At 24.8% G+C, this 21,057-nt stretch overlaps 4 protein-coding genes across 4 annotated transcripts; 2 read left to right on the top strand and 2 right to left on the bottom strand.

Moving 5' to 3' along the window:
* Positions 1 to 264: 264 nt before the first annotated feature.
* PCHAS_1136700 (protein transport protein Sec24A, putative) lies at positions 265 to 3,922 on the bottom strand (the record flags this gene model as incomplete). The annotated part of the gene is made up of 5 exons (XM_016798687.1): positions 265 to 329; positions 676 to 749; positions 880 to 1,000; positions 1,131 to 1,216; positions 1,443 to 3,922. 5 exons carry the CDS (start codon positions 3,920 to 3,922, stop codon positions 265 to 267), a joined length of 2,826 nt encoding a protein of 941 aa, XP_016654064.1.
* A 3,049-nt stretch (positions 3,923 to 6,971) lies between these two features.
* PCHAS_1136600 (protein arginine N-methyltransferase 5, putative) lies at positions 6,972 to 9,164 on the top strand (the record flags this gene model as incomplete). Its single annotated transcript, XM_738178.2, has 1 exon — positions 6,972 to 9,164. The coding sequence occupies one exon, from the start codon at positions 6,972 to 6,974 to the stop codon at positions 9,162 to 9,164; it is 2,193 nt and encodes a 730-aa protein (XP_743271.2).
* Positions 9,165 to 9,839: 675 nt separating this feature from the next.
* On the bottom strand, positions 9,840 to 13,280 carry PCHAS_1136500 (falcilysin, putative; the record flags this gene model as incomplete). Its single annotated transcript, XM_738177.2, has 1 exon — positions 9,840 to 13,280. The coding sequence occupies one exon, from the start codon at positions 13,278 to 13,280 to the stop codon at positions 9,840 to 9,842; it is 3,441 nt and encodes a 1,146-aa protein (XP_743270.2).
* Positions 13,281 to 17,037: 3,757 nt separating this feature from the next.
* PCHAS_1136400 (E3 SUMO-protein ligase PIAS, putative) lies at positions 17,038 to 21,042 on the top strand (the record flags this gene model as incomplete). Its single annotated transcript, XM_016798686.1, has 5 exons — positions 17,038 to 17,075; positions 17,230 to 17,609; positions 17,791 to 18,882; positions 19,068 to 19,220; positions 19,997 to 21,042. The coding sequence occupies 5 exons, from the start codon at positions 17,038 to 17,040 to the stop codon at positions 21,040 to 21,042; spliced, it is 2,709 nt and encodes a 902-aa protein (XP_016654063.1).
* Between the last annotated feature and the right edge of the window lie 15 nt (positions 21,043 to 21,057).

The raw sequence follows: 21,057 nt of genomic DNA, 5'->3' as shown, positions 1-21,057 counted from the left end.
CAAGAAATATAAATTGTTAAAGTGAATAATGAAATTAATATGTGTAGGTCATTGCTTTGAGATATAATTGTAAAAAGAATTTTATATTTATTCCAAAAAACAATATATTCTTATAATCTTTTCACTCTTTTGTAAACATATAAATATGCTACTTCCACCATAAACAAGAATGAAGAATGGTATAGCATTTTGGTCTCTGTAAAATACATCTTTTATTTTGCATTCAAAATATTGTTTCAAAATATAAAAAATAGGGAGAAAAAATTAACGGTCGAATGTTGCAGCATGTGGATTGCTCAACGAAGGGGTAAACTGCGGATACTTTGGATCTGTAAAAAAAATAAACAAAATTAAAAAATATACATATATATCCATCTATATTTTTTACAAAAGCATAATATTTCATAAGCTCGCAATTAAATACAAGCAAAACTTCTTATATAGTAAAATGCGCCCATTTCATTTAAAAATACATGCATATTTATTTTAAAGCAATTCATTTTTATCATTGTATCATTAAAAACATATGGAATAATTTATGGCTTTGGTTTTGGGCATATATGCAAGACATATATCAGCAAGTATTGCTACTTTAGATTTATGTATAATTTTCATTATTAAGATATAAACTGATAAAATAAAGAATTATAAATATACATTATTTTCTAAACTTACAAAATTTTGCTAAAAATTCTTTTAAAGATATCATCATGTGTTGAGACCTGTCTTCTATTAAGTATGAGAAAAATCTAAAAAGCGATAAAAGATAAAAAGGAAAAAATGAGGTGCAAAAATCAGAAATAAATGGTATATATATAACAATATATGCGCATTGTGAATGTAATATATAATCATTAAAAAAATAAAACGATATATTACTTGTATTCCAATGGGTCTCCTTGCTTTACTACCATTAATCTCATGTAAGATGGTGTTCTAGCTTTTCTCAATGCATTGATTATATTTAAAACTTGTAAGCCAGAAGGATTATCAGTTGATCCTAAAAAATTAATGTTTAAAATAGTGAAGAAAATTTGAATAAATAAATGAATATATATTAGCACTTCATAAAATTATAAACATGTATAATATACATGGGCACATCTGCTTTGTTCTCATTCGCTAATTACCTATATGGTTTTCTGCGTACTCCGAGTTTAATTGCTCAAGTGATTGAACCCCAAAAACTGAATAGATCCATTGAGGATTTATGCTTCTGTAAAAAATAAAAAGGGATATAAAATGGTAATCACATAAATACATGATATTGTGCATATAAAAACAAGCACCACTGCAACGTCTTCATATGTAACATTAATTAATATATTGTCTCTATCAACAAGTTATTCAATTCGCTCGTTGATTTATATATTTAATAGCATATTTTCGTCATATCCCTTCGAAAAAAGGGATGGTAAAGAAAAATTATTCAATGAGCATACCTTCCTATCCACATGACTATGTTTTCACCGTCTTCCACCAAATAACATCCATCCTGAGTCATATTTTCGCATGTCAAATTAAGGGTTGGAGGAAATACAAAATTATTATTTTCGTCATAATTTCCATGATGTTTTTCAAGATTATGCAAACTAAACATTTTTGGATAAAAATATGCTTCAATTGATTCGACTGGAATATTTTCTACTCTTGACCATTGAAATATTCTCATATCGGGTGGTACATCTCCACTATCTCTAAATGCAACAGATTTTAACATACCTAAAATATATATAGGTAATAGTCGTGAGTTTTCTGATGATGACAATTGCGTAGATAATACTTGGGAGCATAAGGTTTGTATTAAATTTCTGCCATCAGCTATTTTTCCTTTTTTTATTACATCTATAGCTTGGTGTGATAATAATGACACAGCAACTTGGGGATTAATTGAATCTGTAATTGTTTTAATGTTTTGAGTTACTGGTAATGCATATGTATGTAATCGTATTCTTCTTTCCCCATTAGAATTGGTATATAATAATGCTGATTGTACATATACTACTGAATCTTGTACTACATTTTCTTCTAAATCTACAACAATACTAAAGGTTTGACTAGAATGGCAATTAGGTAATGCTAATAAATCTACTCCCCTAAATTGAAAATTGCCATACCAATTAGTAATTTTCCAACCTCTACTTATTCTTATTCTCATTACAGACTCCCATGCTGTTTCAGTTGTCAATGCGAATAATAATTCTTCTCTTAATTTATCACTATATTGATGTACATTAAATTGTGGGTAATAATATAAAGAACCTCCTGAATTTTTTATTAATGGGTATATACTGGCTAAATCTAAATTATATAATGGGCATGCAAATAAATCAACAGCTATTTGAAATTGTGTTATGCTTTGTGCAAATTCTCCATATTCATTATTAGCTGGATTTAACATTTCTACTTCTCGTAATTTCAAATCTGAATTACCATTATTTGAATTACCAGAATTATATATTTTTTTATAGCTGCTGCCTTTATCCTTCGCTTCTCTATTTACATTAACTGTTAAGTCACCTATATTTGGCACAGATGAAAGAAAAAATAATATTTTGCCCCCTACTTTTTTTATAAGCATAACTGCTGCTTTTAATGCATTTCCTGCACAGCAGTCGCTCATCTTATTATTCCTCCACATATTTGGTAAATTGTCTAATAAATTATCAATTGCATTTTGGCATTCATGCACATTTACTAAAATATTTTCAGGCAATGGAATAAAAATATCTTGTATATCTGACACTACCATCATTTGATTTTGTTTTAAATTCGAATTTAAATTATAAAAATGTATAGTTGAATCAAATGTTATAATACCAATTAATGTACGAGAATCAAACACCTTTTTATTATTACTATTTGCATTAGTAGCATTATCATCATTATTTTTTGGTAGTAATTTTTTAATTGTATTACAAACAACATCTAATAGTCCAGAATTTATTGATGTTACTGTTACATCTATTAAAAATAAATATACAGGTGGTTGTGGTGGTCGTATCATATAATCACTTGGTGCGATAAATTCAACACTTCCTGTACATAATTCGGGTCTTTGAAATAAATCTTTTCGTTTTCCTTTTTCATCTAATGGCACATAATAAAATTGTGGTGTTTCATTTATATTATAACACATATTGCAATTCCATTTTTTCCCTCCCGCTTCAAATCGAGCAAATGGATTTATATATGTCCTACATTTTTTGCATCGAACAACAGTTGAATTGCCAAAATTTACTGACGCTAATTCTGGATATCCATCAGGTATTGGTGCTAATGGTTGTATAGTAAAACCTAATGGAACGTGCGTCTTTTGTTTTAATGTTGCATTAGCTGGCATATAGTTTACTGAACTTTTTACAAAATGGGAAAATGCATTAAATTGTAAAAATTCTTGATATGTATCATTTACTATAGGCTGCACGCTATTCATAGGTTTATTCCCATCATATCTTAAATTGTTTCCCATATCTTTGAATGCGCTAGCATTATTATTTGGAATATTAGCTGCCATTGGCATATATGCATTTTGAGCCCCCATATATTGGCCTTGATTATTTAAATATGGATTAGAATTGGGGGGTTCCCTACCATACATTCCTTCATTTAAATTACTTGAATTTGCTGCATATGCGCCATGTTGCACTGGATTTTGCGCGCTATAGTAACTTTGCCCGCTGTAATAATTTGGATTTCCTTTTACAGTATTATAACCCGCATTATCATTATTATTACCCATAGGTGGTACATTTCCAGCACCTCTATTAATATTATTAGTATTACCACTATATGAAAACGGGCTAGCCATTGGGGTATTCATATTACTTTGACTGTTGTAATTTAATGCATTGTTGCTACTATTAGGATTACTACTGTTATTAAAATTATTTAACCCTCGATTGCTATCATGCGGCTGCATTTTTTATTTCGTAAAGTCATAAAAATCAAATAAACTTGAAAAAAAAATATGTGACACGACTTTGTTTTCAATAATGCGGTAAATCGCAAATGGAATAATCAAATCTCGCAATAAACAATAAATTATGATGAAAATAATAATTTAACAATTTTAATTTGCACATATACGTCAATTTTTTCTTTTTTTTTTTGTTTACATATATAAGCACACATTTGATGGAGTCTGTTGAAAAAAATCATTAATTTATCTCGGCTTCATATAAAAATAACAAATTAAAAATATATGGCATTATATGTGCATCTATACATGACTTAGATATCCAAACATATACTTATATAAAAGCATGAAATGTTATATTATTTATATATGCGCAACATATCAAAAAATATGCGCATAGAGAATACCATGAACAAACAAAATTATGCAAATATTTAGTATTAGATATGTAAATATAAAAATGCGTAAATACATGAAATTACGTAATAGTAAAAATAAAAAAATATAAATGTAATTTCGTTCTGTTTTTTATTGATTTTATCAATAATATAAATAAAAATATATATACTTCCTTTACTTTTCTTTATTATTTGTTCTTTTTTTATTTTATCCTTTAAATACTATTATTAGGATTTCTTTTTCCTAATTTTTAATTAACAGTATATTTTTGCTATAGCAAATAAATATTTTATTCCAATAATATAAAAAAACGTTTTAAAGTGCCATATATGTATAATATAATATATTTAGTAGAAAGAAAAAAATAATTTAATATATGCATTATATATACATAAAAATATAATTATATTTTATATGTATATAAATGGCTTAATAATATACGTTGTATATTTTTCTATTGTTTGTATCCTTGCTATTAATACAATATATTTGCAAATATTATACAAAATTTTTTTTATGAATATATTACTAAGAATTTCGCTATATTAAAGAATTTAAAAAAATACTTTTTTTGCTATATCATTTTATATTAAAAAATCTCAATAATTCCATATGTATTACGTGGCAAAATAATTTTTTTAGAGATCTTATTATATATATATATCTTAATTTATATAAGAAAATAGTTTGAAAAAACTTTACTCTTTATATTAATATAACATTATTCCCATCAAAAAGGCAGAATGAAAAATGCATATATAATAAATATGGATGTATTATGAAATATGCAATATTGCAATGGCAATTTTTTTGCTATATGTTTTTTTTTCTTCTCATTATCTGGCATTATATTGTTGTTAATTACACTTGCATTTATATATATATATAGTTGCCACAATTCATAAAAACTCTGAAATATACCACAAAAAATATACACAAGTATATGCATATATTATACATTTGTAATGCGTTTAGGTCCTAAATATACAACCTTTTATTTTGGTCATGGTATATATATTTAAGAGTATTAACAATAAATATAGAGCAATACCAATTTAATTTTATATAAAATATGTATATGCGACAATTTGCAGTTTTTGGAGATTTCTCTTTTTTGTTTTACATCATAAGGATTTATAACAATGTAAAAAGATAGAGTGATGAACCAAATAATACTTATACTGCATGCATTTTTGTTTTATATATTGTCACAATTATAACCATATGTGATTTTAAAGGAAGTTATATTGATTTACCACATTTTGGTAATACATACATGGATTTTTCATCGCCTCACTATGCGCATATATATATTTCTCTATATAAATACATAGCTATTCCACCACTGCCACATAAACAAAAATTCCTTTGTATGACAATCATATAAATAGCTGTTCTATATGCGAACCAAATGAGCGTATTTAAATGGACAATGTAAAATAACCCAAACCGGAAAAATTCCAAGATATAAGAAACATATATAAAAAAAGTTGTACTGTAAAATCATGTAAAAAGGTTATTATACCTTCTTAATAGTAATCAATAAAAATTGCATGTAGAAAAAGTATAATTGGGGGAAGCAATGAAAATCGTATGTGTGATGTTATATGTTTTTTAGGTATATAGAAGGTGAGCATTTTCTTTTATAAAATTCATATTGCTAAGGATAAATATATTTAACTTCTTATTGTGCAAAATACTGATTATTCATGCTTAATAAATAATGTATTCACTATATCCTATATATATTCTTACAACATGATGATATGCAAAAAATTAAAGATATGCTTTATACGCATTAATATGTTTATAAAAGGGGGTTCAACATTGGAGGAAAAAATATGTATTTATATATAATATTATCTTTAATTTTCTTTAAAAAATTAATGGTTTTATTTCAACTTATAATATATCTTATTTATTAAGATTTATTCAAATACTAATATTTATGTTCTATTGTATGTTTTATATAACTGATTATAAATATCGGGAGAGGTATATATAAATTAAATACGGTGATTTATTTTAAGTTCAACCTGCTTTAAGCCTACATAATATGCAATGTATGCATTTTAAAAAATATATACATCATATTATCATTATTATATAGAATACATTATTTTCTTTAACGATTTGTTGCAAAAACCATACGTTATATATATTTCATTTTCTTGGCATCTATAGCACAATCATTTTTACGATTACAAAGAGTATATAAAAGTTAGTCATGACAATTTTTGACAATTCTACTAAATATAATATATGGGGGATAAAATTGTTATATAAGCATTAATATATTGATGCATCCTATATCTTTAGATAGATACATAAAATAAAAGGATACAATATTTATAGGAGGCAATAATATAATTGCTGTAAAAATATTACTCAGTTTTCAGTATACATATTAATAACTTTATTTATTCTTCATCAGAATATACATCTGAATGCGCAAATATGCAATAAAGCTATTAATAGTAGGTATATGTGACAAAGTATATTGAATATATGAAGATTTTTGAAATCGATCATTGCTAAAATCAGTCATGTGCTAAAATAAATATACATATATATATGTACTATTAATATAACTGGAAACATTTGCAAGTAGACGAAAGCATACCGTTATAATATTAAAAAATTAAAGGGTAAAATGCCTATAAAAAATAAATATGGAATTTTAAACATAGGGATAGAATATAACTACAATGATGTAAATGATATACAAATAAGTGAGATAAGTCCAGATTTTATTGTGACAAATCTTTTTAAAGACAGTCCAATAAATTCTAATAACTTTAGTAATATTAGCCACAATAATCCAAATGAAGAAAATAATAAAAATTCCGAATATCAAGTGTGCCCACTATTTGGGGACAAATTTGAAGATATAGATATTTGGAAAGAAAATATTTATGGAAAAATATCGGAGTGGATCGATACAGATAATACAGATGAAGCTTTTAGCGAATATTCTATCGACGCTCTTAATAAACAAATACAGTGGTCAAGTTATATATCAGTAAAAAATTTAATTATTAACACTCCATTATATAATAAATGTGATAATTATGCTAGATGCATTAATTCCAATATTCACAACTACAATGGAGTTTCAATAACTCTAAAAGTGCCAATAGCCCAAAAAATAAACAATATCGAGCACCTAAATACTAATTTTAATAATAATACTTCAAAACACGGAGATAGCAGTAAAGATGCGTGTGAAAATATAATAAATGGGTGGAATATTTGGGCTAAGTTTATATCTTATTGTAATTTTGATTTTTCAAATTTGAATGTAGCTATCGAATTCGTAAACATAAAAGATATTAACATTAATAATATAAATTTAGATATATGGAAATCAGAACCTGTTAAATTAATAATCATACCTCTTGATGTATTCTTTATAGACTCTAAAACTGGATATCCATATTTACCGAAAAAATTGAAAGATCTTTTAATATTTTTTTTTAGAAAAAATGTTGACGTAGTATTAACTTCTCACAAAAAGGGGGAACATCGATGTAGATACAATCCAGAAAATGGAGGCATATATTTAGAAGGGAAAAGAATCGAAGCCGATGAAATGAATATGATAGAAAAAACAAATAATAAACATAAATTAGGTAAAGATGTTAAGGGAGATTCAGAGGATCAGAATGAACTCGTTGACAATATTTACTATTTGAAATGTTGTGTTTATTACTTAAAAAGATTGTTTATGTCAATTGAAAATTTTGATACCCACACTTTATTTGACAGCTCGTATTGGGATTATTTGCAAATCCCTTTGCAGCCATTAAAAGATAATTTATCATCTCAAGTTTATGAAATATTTGAAAGAGATAAAACAAAATATGAGAAATACGAGTTAGCTATTTCAAAGTATTTATGTGATGAATTAAATAAAAAAAAATATAATAATAACCCTAACCTATCAAATGAAGAAAATAATAATAATTCAGATAAAAGTAAGATAAGTAAATCGGGTGAAAGACATTTTATTATATTTGTAGTGGGAGCTGGTAGAGGCCCGTTAGTCGATTGCACATTAAGAGCGCTAGAAACGAATAAGATAAATAAATATTCTATTTATGCAATAGAAAAAAATGATAGTGCTATTTTAATATTAAAAAATCGATTGCTAAATGAAAAATGGAAAAATGTTAAAGTTATTAATAGTGATATGAGGTATCTAAATTTAGATATCAAGGCAGATTTAATTGTTAGTGAGTTATTAGGTTCATTTGGGGATAATGAACTTTTCCCTGAATGCTTAGACAGTATGAAAAAATATTTAAAAGAAGACGGGATTAGTATCCCACAAAATTGCTTATCTTATGTTGAACCAATTTCATGCGCAAAAGTTTATTATAAACTATGTAATAATACTTTTTCAGGAAATAATGAGAATTTTTATGTTATTAACTTATATTCTTATTATAAAATTTCAGAAGGACCTAAAGAATGTTTTTATTTTGATATACCAAGTAAAAATATAAAAAATGATAATACTCATAATACTCGTTATAAAAATCTCAACTTTAAAGTAACCAATGATTCATATTTACATGGATTTTTATGTTACTTTAATTCAAAATTATATAATGATGTATATTTATCAATTGAGCCAAATACTCATACAAATAACTTACATAGTTGGTATCCTTTATTTATCCCAATCAATAAAATTATTTTTTTAAAAAATCAACAAAATCTTTCTTTTAGTATTTGGAGATTAACAGATAATCATAAAATATGGTATGAATGGTGTGTCAATGAACCAACTAGTACAATCATACACAATTATAATGCCCGACATTTTTCTATTGGCAAATAATGTAACTAATAAATAATTTTCACTATATATTCATTTTTTAAACTATATTAATTATAAAATACATAGATAACCAAACTAATAATATTTTAAGTATATTTTTAAATTGCTTTAATCAACCCGTTGCATGTACTAAGATACTACTTTATAAAAATTTGTAATAGTTATTATGCATAATTGCAACGAGACAGGTATATATTTTTTTTGAATGAACAAAATTTTATGTGAAATACATGTGCTATAAACAATTATACAAATATATGTTATACCTACATATGTGTAATTTTAATTAGTAAACTATTTTTTTTGAAAACACCAATTGGCAACTATTATTATGCTTACTCATTTATTTTTTTAGAGTATAAAATACATAAACAAATATCTGCATTGTTCCTTTTACAAAATTGTAATGCTTAAAAAATAATGAAATTAAATTCTCTGTTTAAATGCAAATTATACATTCGCTTTACCGCATACAGTGTGCATGCGTTTGAGTTAGGTTCAATTACAAAAATGAAAGAATATCAGTTTAGCATAAAATTCATGAAATTTTAATATAGTTTATATGTAGGTAGTAAAACTACAGTTTACACATAAATTAAAAATATCTCAAAAATGTGCTAAATACAGGCAAATTGTATATGCATTGTTTATATGTAAAAAAAGAGTGAAAAAAACTTATTCTATAAGTATTTGTTTAAAATCTTTGTCAACATTATTTATATATTCATTTGCCTTTTCTTTATTAGTTATGACTACAATATTTTTTTCGAATTCTTTAACTTTTTTTTCTAATAAATCTGCAAATTTATAAAAATCTTCTTTTTTAGTGTTCATAACTCTATTTCTGAATTCAATTCTATCTTGTTCAGTTTCATTTGATATAATTCTTGAAAAGGAAAGCTTGCTCAATTCAACACCTCTTCTAGGTCTATCAATTGTTCCAATAGCATTGATTATATATCTTAATAAATCATTTTTTGTCATAACATCAGCCATTTTTCTTAAACCTTGAGCTGCTTCTCTAAATGTTTGCAATGTTTTTTCTAAATTGGGGTCTCTTGCGGATAAAAATACAACAGTACCATCATATTCAATATCAGCAAATACACCATAAGCACCATTAAGGCCTCGAACAGTTTCCCATAAGTATGAATTTTTTAATGCTGCTACGATAACAGTAAAGCTTGGGTCAAGATATTCACCTTTATTAAACATAACTCCAGACATGGAGACTGAATTTACAAATGTTGGAACAACAAGTAATTCTTTTTTTTTCTCGCCGCCCTCCAATAATTTCTTTTCTTGTATTTCTTTATTCCATCCAACAACATTATTACAACTATCATCTTTGGAGCATTCTGATTCATTTTCTTCAAAATATGACAATAAATTATTGAACGAATTTTTGGATTTAGCAAACAACTGATCAATAGTTCCTGGGTCGACGGTTACATTCATTATTAAATTATTTCTTTTAAATATTTTTTTTCTGATTCTATTTAATATGGCTTCAAGAGATTCATAGTCAGTTTCAGCTAATTTTAATTGCTCTTGTAATTTTAAATAATTGTCATAACCATGTATTAGGTCATAAGCAAAATATTTCGAATTGATACGGGATTTAACATATTTTATTAATATAGAATGTCCTTTTGAAGCGAATGTTGTTTTCATTCCATTTATTTTTCTCTTCAAAATTTCAATTACTTTTTTTTTATTTGAAAAATCTGAATCTTTTAGTGCTTCTAAAGCAATTTCTAAAGCATCATTACATTTATGGCTTAGCATATGCATTTCAAAATTAAAAAAACCTTTTGCATTATATTTGTCAGTTACATTTAAGCGGTCGCTAGTAGATAATAATGCTACATTTGCCATCATATTACCTATATTTTTTTCTCTTAAAATAACAAAATCTTCGGAAGATCTTTTATTTGTTTTATTTTCAAGAATTAAACTTTTAAAAAGATTTAAATAGCTTAACTCTTCAAGTGTTAAATTGTCCAATGAAAATATGAATTGTAAATATAATATGCCACTTGTAGGTATTTCATATATTAACATTGGTACATCAGCATTTTTACTATCATTTCCATCCTTATTAAGAATGTACTTATTTATAAAACGATCCATATTTTCCTTAAGCAATTTTTGGTTATCTTTCGTTTTATTGTAATTTTGCATATTGTTTTCATTATTTAAATTAGTAAAGAATGGATTTACTGGAATTTCTAATGTTTTTTCATTCAAATCAGATATACTTATAATTGGGAATTTATCCAAATGTTCTGGTGATTCTTCTGTATTTTTATATTTTGTTAAATTTTCAAAATCAGTTATAATATTTTCTTTTTCCTTTTCTGTGAAGCTTTCTATTCTTTTTTTTAACATATCTTTTTCTAATTTATCTTGTTCAGCTCCATAATTTTCATCACCTTCAAGCAAGATGACTACACGATGATCATTATTTAATAAATGCTTCTCAACGTACTTTTCTAAATATTTGGGTTCGTTTTTTATCTTATCTTTAACAACATTTAAATGCTTTTCAAATTCAAATATTAGTAATGGGTCTTTTCCATAATTCAATCTTGATGCCATTTCAAAAACAAAATCTATACTTTTCGATATTTTTAAGTTTGCTTCTTTTAAAACAAATTCTATGTTATTTATGGCTGCTTCTACAGCTGATTTATTAAAACCTTCTTTAACAACTTTTTTCAAAGCTTCTAAAACGATCTTTTCGACTTCATAATGTACTTTATCTAAACTTATGTTTTTCTCATTCTTTTCCTTAATTCCTTTTAGCCCTATGCTGAAAACATATTGAACTAAACTATCATTTAAACCTCTATCAACAATACTATTACCTAAACCACTTTCTATTAAAGCTTTATATAATACACTTTCCGATGTATGGGTTAATAAATTGTTTATTATTAACCATGCAAAATAATCTGTTGGTGATTCTAAACTTAGATCAGCATCTGAATTTTTATGTTTTTTTGGATTCAACAACCATGAAACTGAGGCTAAATTTTCTTTTTCTTCTGAATGGTCAGCAAATTTTTTTTTTATATAAAAGGGTCCTTTTCTATATTCTTGATAATTTACATGTTCCACAGCATCATCTCTATATTTAGTAAAATCTAATTGGCATAAGTATTTATCTACAAAATTTAATAATTCGGTTGGATTATTTTTACTAAAAAAAAATACTTTAATCTTTTTGGGATTATAATTTTTGTAATAAAATTCTTTAAATTCTTCATAAGATAAGTTTGGGATTTCTTTTGGATCACCACCACTGACATTTGAATGAACATTATCAGGAAACATATTTCTCATAACCTCATAATATAAATCTTGTAATGGATTACTAAAGGCTCCTTTCATTTCATTATATACAATACCATTAAATGAAACTTTATAATCTTTGATTTTAGGAATATCTAAATTCTTTTCTTCTTCTTTTAATTTTTCGACTTCATATGTCCACCCTTCTGTTTGAAAAATAAATTTATTTTCTAAAACATTTGGTTGGAACACACTATCCATATATACTGCCATTATATTAAAAAAGTCTCTGTTATTCATTGACCCAGCCATATATATAGTCCTATCATTAAAGGTGTAAGCATTTAGATGTGTGTTTAACGTTCCCTTTTCTAATAACCCCATAGAATCCTTATAATTAAAATTTTTCGAACCAGATAAAACAGTATGCTCTAATATATGGGGTATCCCCTTATCTGAGTGAGTCAACGTTTTAACATAAAATCCAAATGCTTGCTCAACATCTAATGGGTCATTTGACCCTAATGCTATAACTTGTGTTTTAGCCTTTTTATGCTCATAAACAGTATAAGTCAAATTTAAATTCTCATTATATCTTTTTTCAACAATATCATAACTTTTATGCTCTGGGCATTTTTCATTAACCCACGCAGGTGTTTTATTCATGGTTGCAACAAACGAGTAATTATTTAATGTGCTTATCGAATAAATATAATTATTTGTAAATATGCTATATCTTTTCTTATCTCCTTTGCATAAAATCCCATTTACGCAATTCGTGATGATGTTAATATATCCTAAAACTTTCATTAATTTCATTTATTATACTGCACATATATAAAAAAATACATTATATATTATATATACGTATGTATAATATTATTTGAAATTATCGAAAAATTGTTTTTACTAAAGATATAGTTTTTTCTTCTTTACATTATTCACACGACATTTACTATATGTATCATTAAATACGATATAAATTTCTATATGTAGTACGCATTAAAACATATATTATATATATTTTTTTTTTATTCACACGTGAATGTATAATACTATAAAAAATTATATGTATGAATTACCAATGGTGACTGCAATTGTGGATTTCCCGTTATTTGGTATTACGCCCCCGATATTATACTTAATTATAGCTATAAATGTATATATTATATGCGTATATACATATATGCATATTCAACCTGTTATTTTTACAAATAAAATGTGGCTTTCTTAAATGCTTATCTTTCACGATTATGAACTTGGTATATTTTTATTTTCATTATTTTTACTTTATTTTTTCATTATTATTAATTTTTACTATTTGCTCATATCACCTATGTAATTATATTTATTTTCGTTACCATTAATTATTTTTTTTTTATTACTAGCTAATATACAATTTTTTTTTCGATTATTTTTTATAAGCTTTTTTATTCAAATTTGCATGCCTTTAAATTAAGTTGGAAATATATTTTTTATCGTTTATTTTTATTTTATGCATGGCATTTGCATTTTTTTTGAGGCGAATCGTGGATTTTTTAAACTCACTAAATTAAGCAATAGTGAAATGATTTCCCCAATAAATCATATAATATCCCAATTGATATTTATTTATATATTCTTATTTAGCAATTTGTGTGGATCTATAAAAGTATACAAGTCTCCTTAATGATATAAAATATGTGTAATGTTTAACATATTTATGCATGCCCAATGGAGCTATTAAAAATGTTCAATTTTATAAGTACATAGATATAGATGAGCAATTTACATAATTAATGTTTTGTAAAAAAATATAGAAAATAGAAAGAAATATTTCAACATGTATAAAATATAAATATGTGTAAGTATATACTTTTTTATGTGTGTAATTAAAAATGTATGAAATGCCATGAATATGTAACATCACAAATTTGAATTATTTCCACCTGTGAAAATGTAAATACCATCATTTGTCTAATAATATATTATTTTTTATAATTTACATTTATATATATTATGGATAATTTTTAAGTGTCTACAATATTGACGGGTATGCTAAATTCATAAGAAAAGTACAATATTAAAAATTACATAAATGTGAAGCTTCCAATGAATAAAACATATAGTATCCTTTTTACATATATATAAATGGACACATAGAAAGAAATGTAAAAAAAATTAATATAAAAACCGATTTACTATGCATATATATGCAAAGATATTAACATTTTTTGTATCGTTTTATTATGCCTTTTCATTATTGTTTTGCCTTATTAGTATGCCAATTTTTCGATGATTTTCATACTATTAAATATATATTTTAATTGAAGGCTGCATGGTTACAACTATATGATTAATCAGTCGTAATATGCCATCCTATAAATAAAAAAATAATATCTTTAAAAACGCGATACTAATTGTAGTATTATTTATCAACTTTATTTCTTATAAGTTATGTTTATACACTTTTTTTATTTCATTTTTTAAAAATTATTTTATGATGGCATTCCTATATATTTCACATATTTAATAATTATAACACATATTATTTGTTCCCATTTCATACACATAAATTATCTACATTCCTTTAAATGCATTAAAAAATAATGCTCATTTATAATTATACATATATGTATTCTCTCTTTTACAAATTTTATATATACAAAGTTCAGAACATAAATAGAAATTATTTATAGTTGTTAAAATGATATTCTAGTCAATTTTCGACACTAGCAGTATGTAAATAAGGTAAATTCGAAATATCTTTATATAATCTTTTTTTGTATTTACATATTAGCACCATCTATTGTATTAGGTTCATGTATTTCCTACTGAAACGATTAAACTTCTTAAAAACGTTTTATAATGTTAGATAAATTAAAAAAAACCTTTTGACTGTAGGAAGGAAATAGTATTATAAAGTATGAATGGCGCTTTGCCACTCAGTTCTTATATCTTTCATTCATAGTTTTATTATACTTTTCTTCCTGTATAAAAGAAGAGACATTAGAATTGAAAACAGTCATACATAGCACATTACTCTACCATTCTATCTTTATATATTGATATAATAAAATATACATAAAAATCAAATTATTATAAACTTGCTGCACTTATCATCATTTTTCTAATAAACAATTTTATATACTAATTTTTATGTTTTTCCTATATAAATCATTATTTCATGATTATTATAAAATTAATAAGTAAAAACAAATTAAATAAAGAAAAAATAAGGCGGGGAATATGTTAGTATTTAAAAATATATAGTATATGATAAATATTATTACATATATATATCATAAATGCTACTGTATAATATGCTTACATAGAAATGTTTAAAAATATATGCATATATGGATTTCTAAGCATCTTTAAATTTCTAATTTTTTATATATTGACAATTTCAATATTCAATATGAAAACAACCCCAAAAATACAAAAAAAAAGTATGACAAAAAATATAAGAAATACCAATTAATTTTTACAAAAGTAATAATACATCACATTGAATTGTTTTATTTTTATGTAAATATCATTTATTTATATTTTATGCCCTTTTTAGTAATTGATATTTAAGGTAAACAGTTTCAGAACAAGGGGTAAAATATTTGTTTCATTCAACTAAGCATTATATTTATTATTCATCATATTTTTGACATATATTTTATATTTTTTATATGTATATTTTTTTGTGAAATATTAACATTATAATGCTTTGACAAATACTATTAAACGTAACCAAAAATACTTTCGTTTTTATTTTACTTTATAACTATATTTTGTTTTCCCCCCACCCTTTTGTTTTTATAGCATTTTCATAATTTGTGTATGTTCATATGCGTCAATATATATATATATTTCAGAATAACTAATATTAATATAGTAGTATATTTAAATACGTTTGATATACTATGCATAATTTATGTGGATCTCAAACAGTATGTTTTATTTTCGTCATTTCTTTGCATTGTTTTTGCAAACTTAAATCGTCGAATGTATTTTTTTAGATTATTAAAATTTATTATAAATTTATTATATATTAACGAGAGTCATTGTTTTATGCTTTTTGAAATTTAAATGAAATAATTATTTTTGTCTTTTTCATAATATGAATGCGTTTATGAATATATTTATTTTATTTTTTTTTTAATAATATTTTTAGTTTATATATAAAGATGTAAACTCTTTAATTAAAATGTTAAACGCATTTAATGAATATACATTATCAGTAGTTTTACGTGCCAATTATTTTATATGTAAAACACATACCATATAAATATCATATATGGAAGTTAATGTGGATGTATATTATATAACTATATTTTTATCTTTCATTATGTTAAACTTTTAATTAATGTTTTTAACACACACGAGCAAAAGGTAATTAATGATGCTATTTTGGAACTTTAAATAGAAATAATTACTCCTTAATGTAAAGAATTGAAGTTAAATATAAAAAGGCGAATTTTGTGGGAATAGGGAAAGCATTATTAAATTTAAAGACAATTATCCAAAAAAGGGACATAAAAAATAAAAAGAATATAAATAAATATACATATGCTAAATAAGACTTATATGTATATCAGTAACAATGTCGTATAATGTTAGCAATGCAAAATTGGCTGACTGGTAATTTTAATTCATACTTTCTTTGTTATTTTTTTTACCATATAATTCATAAAATGTGTTGCATCGTCCTCCTTTTTGCGTGATACATATATGTGCAAAGTTCTGTATATATACTTATAACTGATTTCTTTATCCTTTGGATTTTTTGTTACAGCTTAAATAAATTGAGAGTATACGACCTTAATCAATTATGCCGGAAGTTTCTTTTACCACAAAATGGGAAAAAAGTAGCAATTATTGAACGAATTTTAGAATGTATAACAGATGTTGAGAGAGAAGAGCAAATATATGAATTTATATTAGCGACGAAACCGTCTATATTTGAAATAAATAAAGGAAAGAAATCAAATAACAAGGCTACAAATAGTGATAATAATAGTGAAGCAACCAATAATAATAAATCTAATAATAATAGTAATAATTCTTGTGTGAATAATAATGTATTATGCATTAATAACGATGCAAATAATCACGAAACCAATGATACAAATACGTTGAAAAAAAATTCCCCTCAAGCCCCGAAAAAGGGAAAAGGTACAACCATATTTCTGTGCTATTTAAAAATAGTATATTTATATATGTTCATGTTTTCACACAGCATCCATGCGTATATGTCTAGATGCTGTGATGATGTAAAATAATAAAAAAAATGTATAATTTTTTTAGCTATAATATGTAAAATTTCTAAATTTTTTTATGTCTTTTTTCTTTTTAGTGAAAATATATGAAGAGAGCCACGAATTTTCTTCATGTATATGTGGAGGAATGGTCAAAAATGTTTTGAGTAAAAATTGTGTAGTAAAATGCATAGAATGTGAAAAGCCGCAACACATCAGTTGCTATATACAAAATTCATGTATAAGTAAAAATATGCAAGATTATAAAATATTATGTGTAGCATGTCGGTTAAAAGACATGGACCCATTTTATCCTCTTAAACAAATATTATGGATGAAAAGTTTAAATACAAACTCTGAAAAATTAATGATTAACGCAAGTGATATAAAAAGTTGGAAAAATGAAAATAAAGAAGTTATAATATTTTGTATACATGCTGATAAAACCGATCTAAGTGGTACTGTTTCTGTAAAACAAGAATGGCCCAAAACTTTTTCTTTAAAAGTTAATGGCAACGTTATAGAAAAAATATTTGAACCATCATGGGAACATAAAAGAAGGGATAGCCCTCTTAAAATTACTCATGTACTCCACGCTGGAAATAATAACATAGATATCAATATTACAAATTATGATCCACCGAAATTATTTGTTCTTGCTTTTTTATTATGTAAAATAGAAACAGAACAAAGTATTATAGAAAATATTATATTAAATAGCTCTTTAAGTTTTAAAGAAGCAAAAAATAGAATAATTCATATTTTGTCAATAAAACATGACGATGATGAAGTAATGTGTATGGAAGTCAATAGAAAAATAAGTTTGAATTGCCCTTTTTCATTAGATAGAATATTAATACCATGTCGAGGTGTTAAATGTTCTCATATTCAATGTTTTGATTTAAAATCATTTATTGATATAACCAAAAAAACAAAAGCTTTTAATAATAGATGGAAATGCCCCGTATGCTCATTTTTTTTAAGGCCACGGCATCTAGTAATCGATACTTTCATTACATATATTTTGTCACAAGTTCCTAAAGACATTAAAGAAGTAGAGCTTAACAAAATGGGTGAAATAATATTTAATCATAATAATTCTGAACCAAAAATTCTAAAAAGTATTGATGATGCTGATTTAGCAAATTTACAAAAAATCGGGCTTGAAATTAAAACCGAGCAAAGTATAGGTATTTATTATATTATCCAATAGAACATGCATACGAGCATATACATACATATATATATTCGATGTATTAATTGCTTTTCTTGACAATATGCTTATATAATTTCGAAATTTCATAAATTCGTTTCACTTTGGATTGTTTTTTTATAAACCTTCTAATTTCTTTCGATATGCTTCATTTTTATGCAGATAATAATAGAAATAATGATGGAAAAGAAAACAACATTAATACGAACGAAATTATTATTTTAGATTCTGATTCAGAACCAGATGCAGAAAATAATGAGAATACTAATCGCAATCACAAAGCCAGCGACAAAACAAACCTCAATAATGCACAAGGTAAACTACATATTAATTTTTCAGTAGCTTTGTATTCATATATTATTTATGCATTTAGGCACACATGCATATAGAAGCACCTAATTATATACAATCCAAGGAATGTGCATCTTTATATATATAAACATGTGACCATCTATGCAATATGAACACATGCTTATATTTGCACGATTCTTCTACTAAAAAAAATCTATACGAAATATAATCCAACATTTCTTTGCTCTAAAACCTCTCCTTTAATACAATTTTTTTTAGAATTATTAAATTTTTAATCGCATTAATAAAGACTAGCTGTTATTTATAATGTATGCGAAAAAGGGAAGAAAGCGCATAAACTTATATATTTATGTACACATATTTATATAAATATTAATGTACATATATACATACTAATAATATATAAAAGATCAAATAATGAAAAAAATATTTATGAAAATATACATTAATTTAGTCAACATAAAATATGATAACGAAAAGAAAAAGAAATAAATGCGCGTTACCCACTTATTCATGCATTAAAGAAAACAAATATTTATTCCTAAATTGTATGAGCAGAAATGATATATTTACTTAAAAATAAAAATATATGTATATTAATTAATAATTTTTTATTACCAGTGCATACATTTTTGAGGCTTCTCTATGCTTTTACCTCTGCCTTTTGCACATTTCTAATTATTATTATAATGATTATTCGTGAATTTTAGCCTAAAAAAATGCTATATATATACATCTATTTGTGGATAATTAAACATAGAATCTTTTTTTTTTTTTAGATGGGCGTGAAGTCATATGCATATCTGACAGTGACGATGATGATAATGCTCCTTTGATCAGTAAAAAATCCGAAACCCCCCCCAAAAATAAACTACCTTTTTCAATAGGTATGGCTAATTATGGAAATAATCAATATTTAAGCAGTTTTTTTATAAGAAATATTAATGATATAGATAAAATAAATATGCTTCCAAATACTTATTCAAATTTTAACGAAATGATTTCAAATGCTTTAAATGACATTGATCCCATTCGATTTAATGAAATATATTTATCAAACAAAATATTAAATCCTGAAATAATTCAAAAAAATAACGACGGTAAATTAAATAATGATAAAAACAATAGTAACATAAACAATGATGGCGACAAAGAAGCAAACGAACATAATATTGAAAATGATAATAATAACGAAATTCTAAAAAACACAACGGTACTTAAACCTAGTAATGAGAATTTAAATAATTCTCTTTTATTTTTTTGTAACAAAGATAATTTGATATCACAAGACATGTTTTTTTTTAATACAACATTAGAAGCATTAAGTTTAGACCCCGGTAATAAATGTATAAATTATTCTGATATTGTGAATAATAATGATACAATTTTAAATAAGGCAACAGAAAATAATCAAAATGCAAATTTGGAAAAAATAAATGCCTCTGGCTCGTTTGATTTATTTGATAGCAATTTAATTTTACCAACTACTAGTATCAATAATAATTTAACTAATGAGCTAAGAAATTATCTCGGTGAAAACAATAGTAATGACACCAATAAAGATAATAGTAGTAATAAAGAAAAAAATAATAGTAATATTGGATGTGATCAACTTGATGATATGTCTTCGCCCCACAATCAAATAGATTTAAATCAGCTTCCAAATTCTGAAAATGATAAAACGGAAGAAAGTCAAAAAACTAGTGAAAAAAGCGAAGATGAAGAAAATGACGATAACGAACAAAATGATGATGATTCAAATTTAAATAAAAAAAAAAGAAAAAAAGATAAAGAAAATGAAAAAGAAACCCCACGAAAAAAATGACTATATTGTATAGCA

Source organism: Plasmodium chabaudi (genome assembly GCF_900002335.3).
Source record: "Plasmodium chabaudi chabaudi strain AS genome assembly, chromosome: 11".
Taxonomy (NCBI): Eukaryota; Apicomplexa; class Aconoidasida; order Haemosporida; family Plasmodiidae; genus Plasmodium; species Plasmodium chabaudi.
This window is presented reverse-complemented; position numbering and strand designations above follow the sequence as displayed.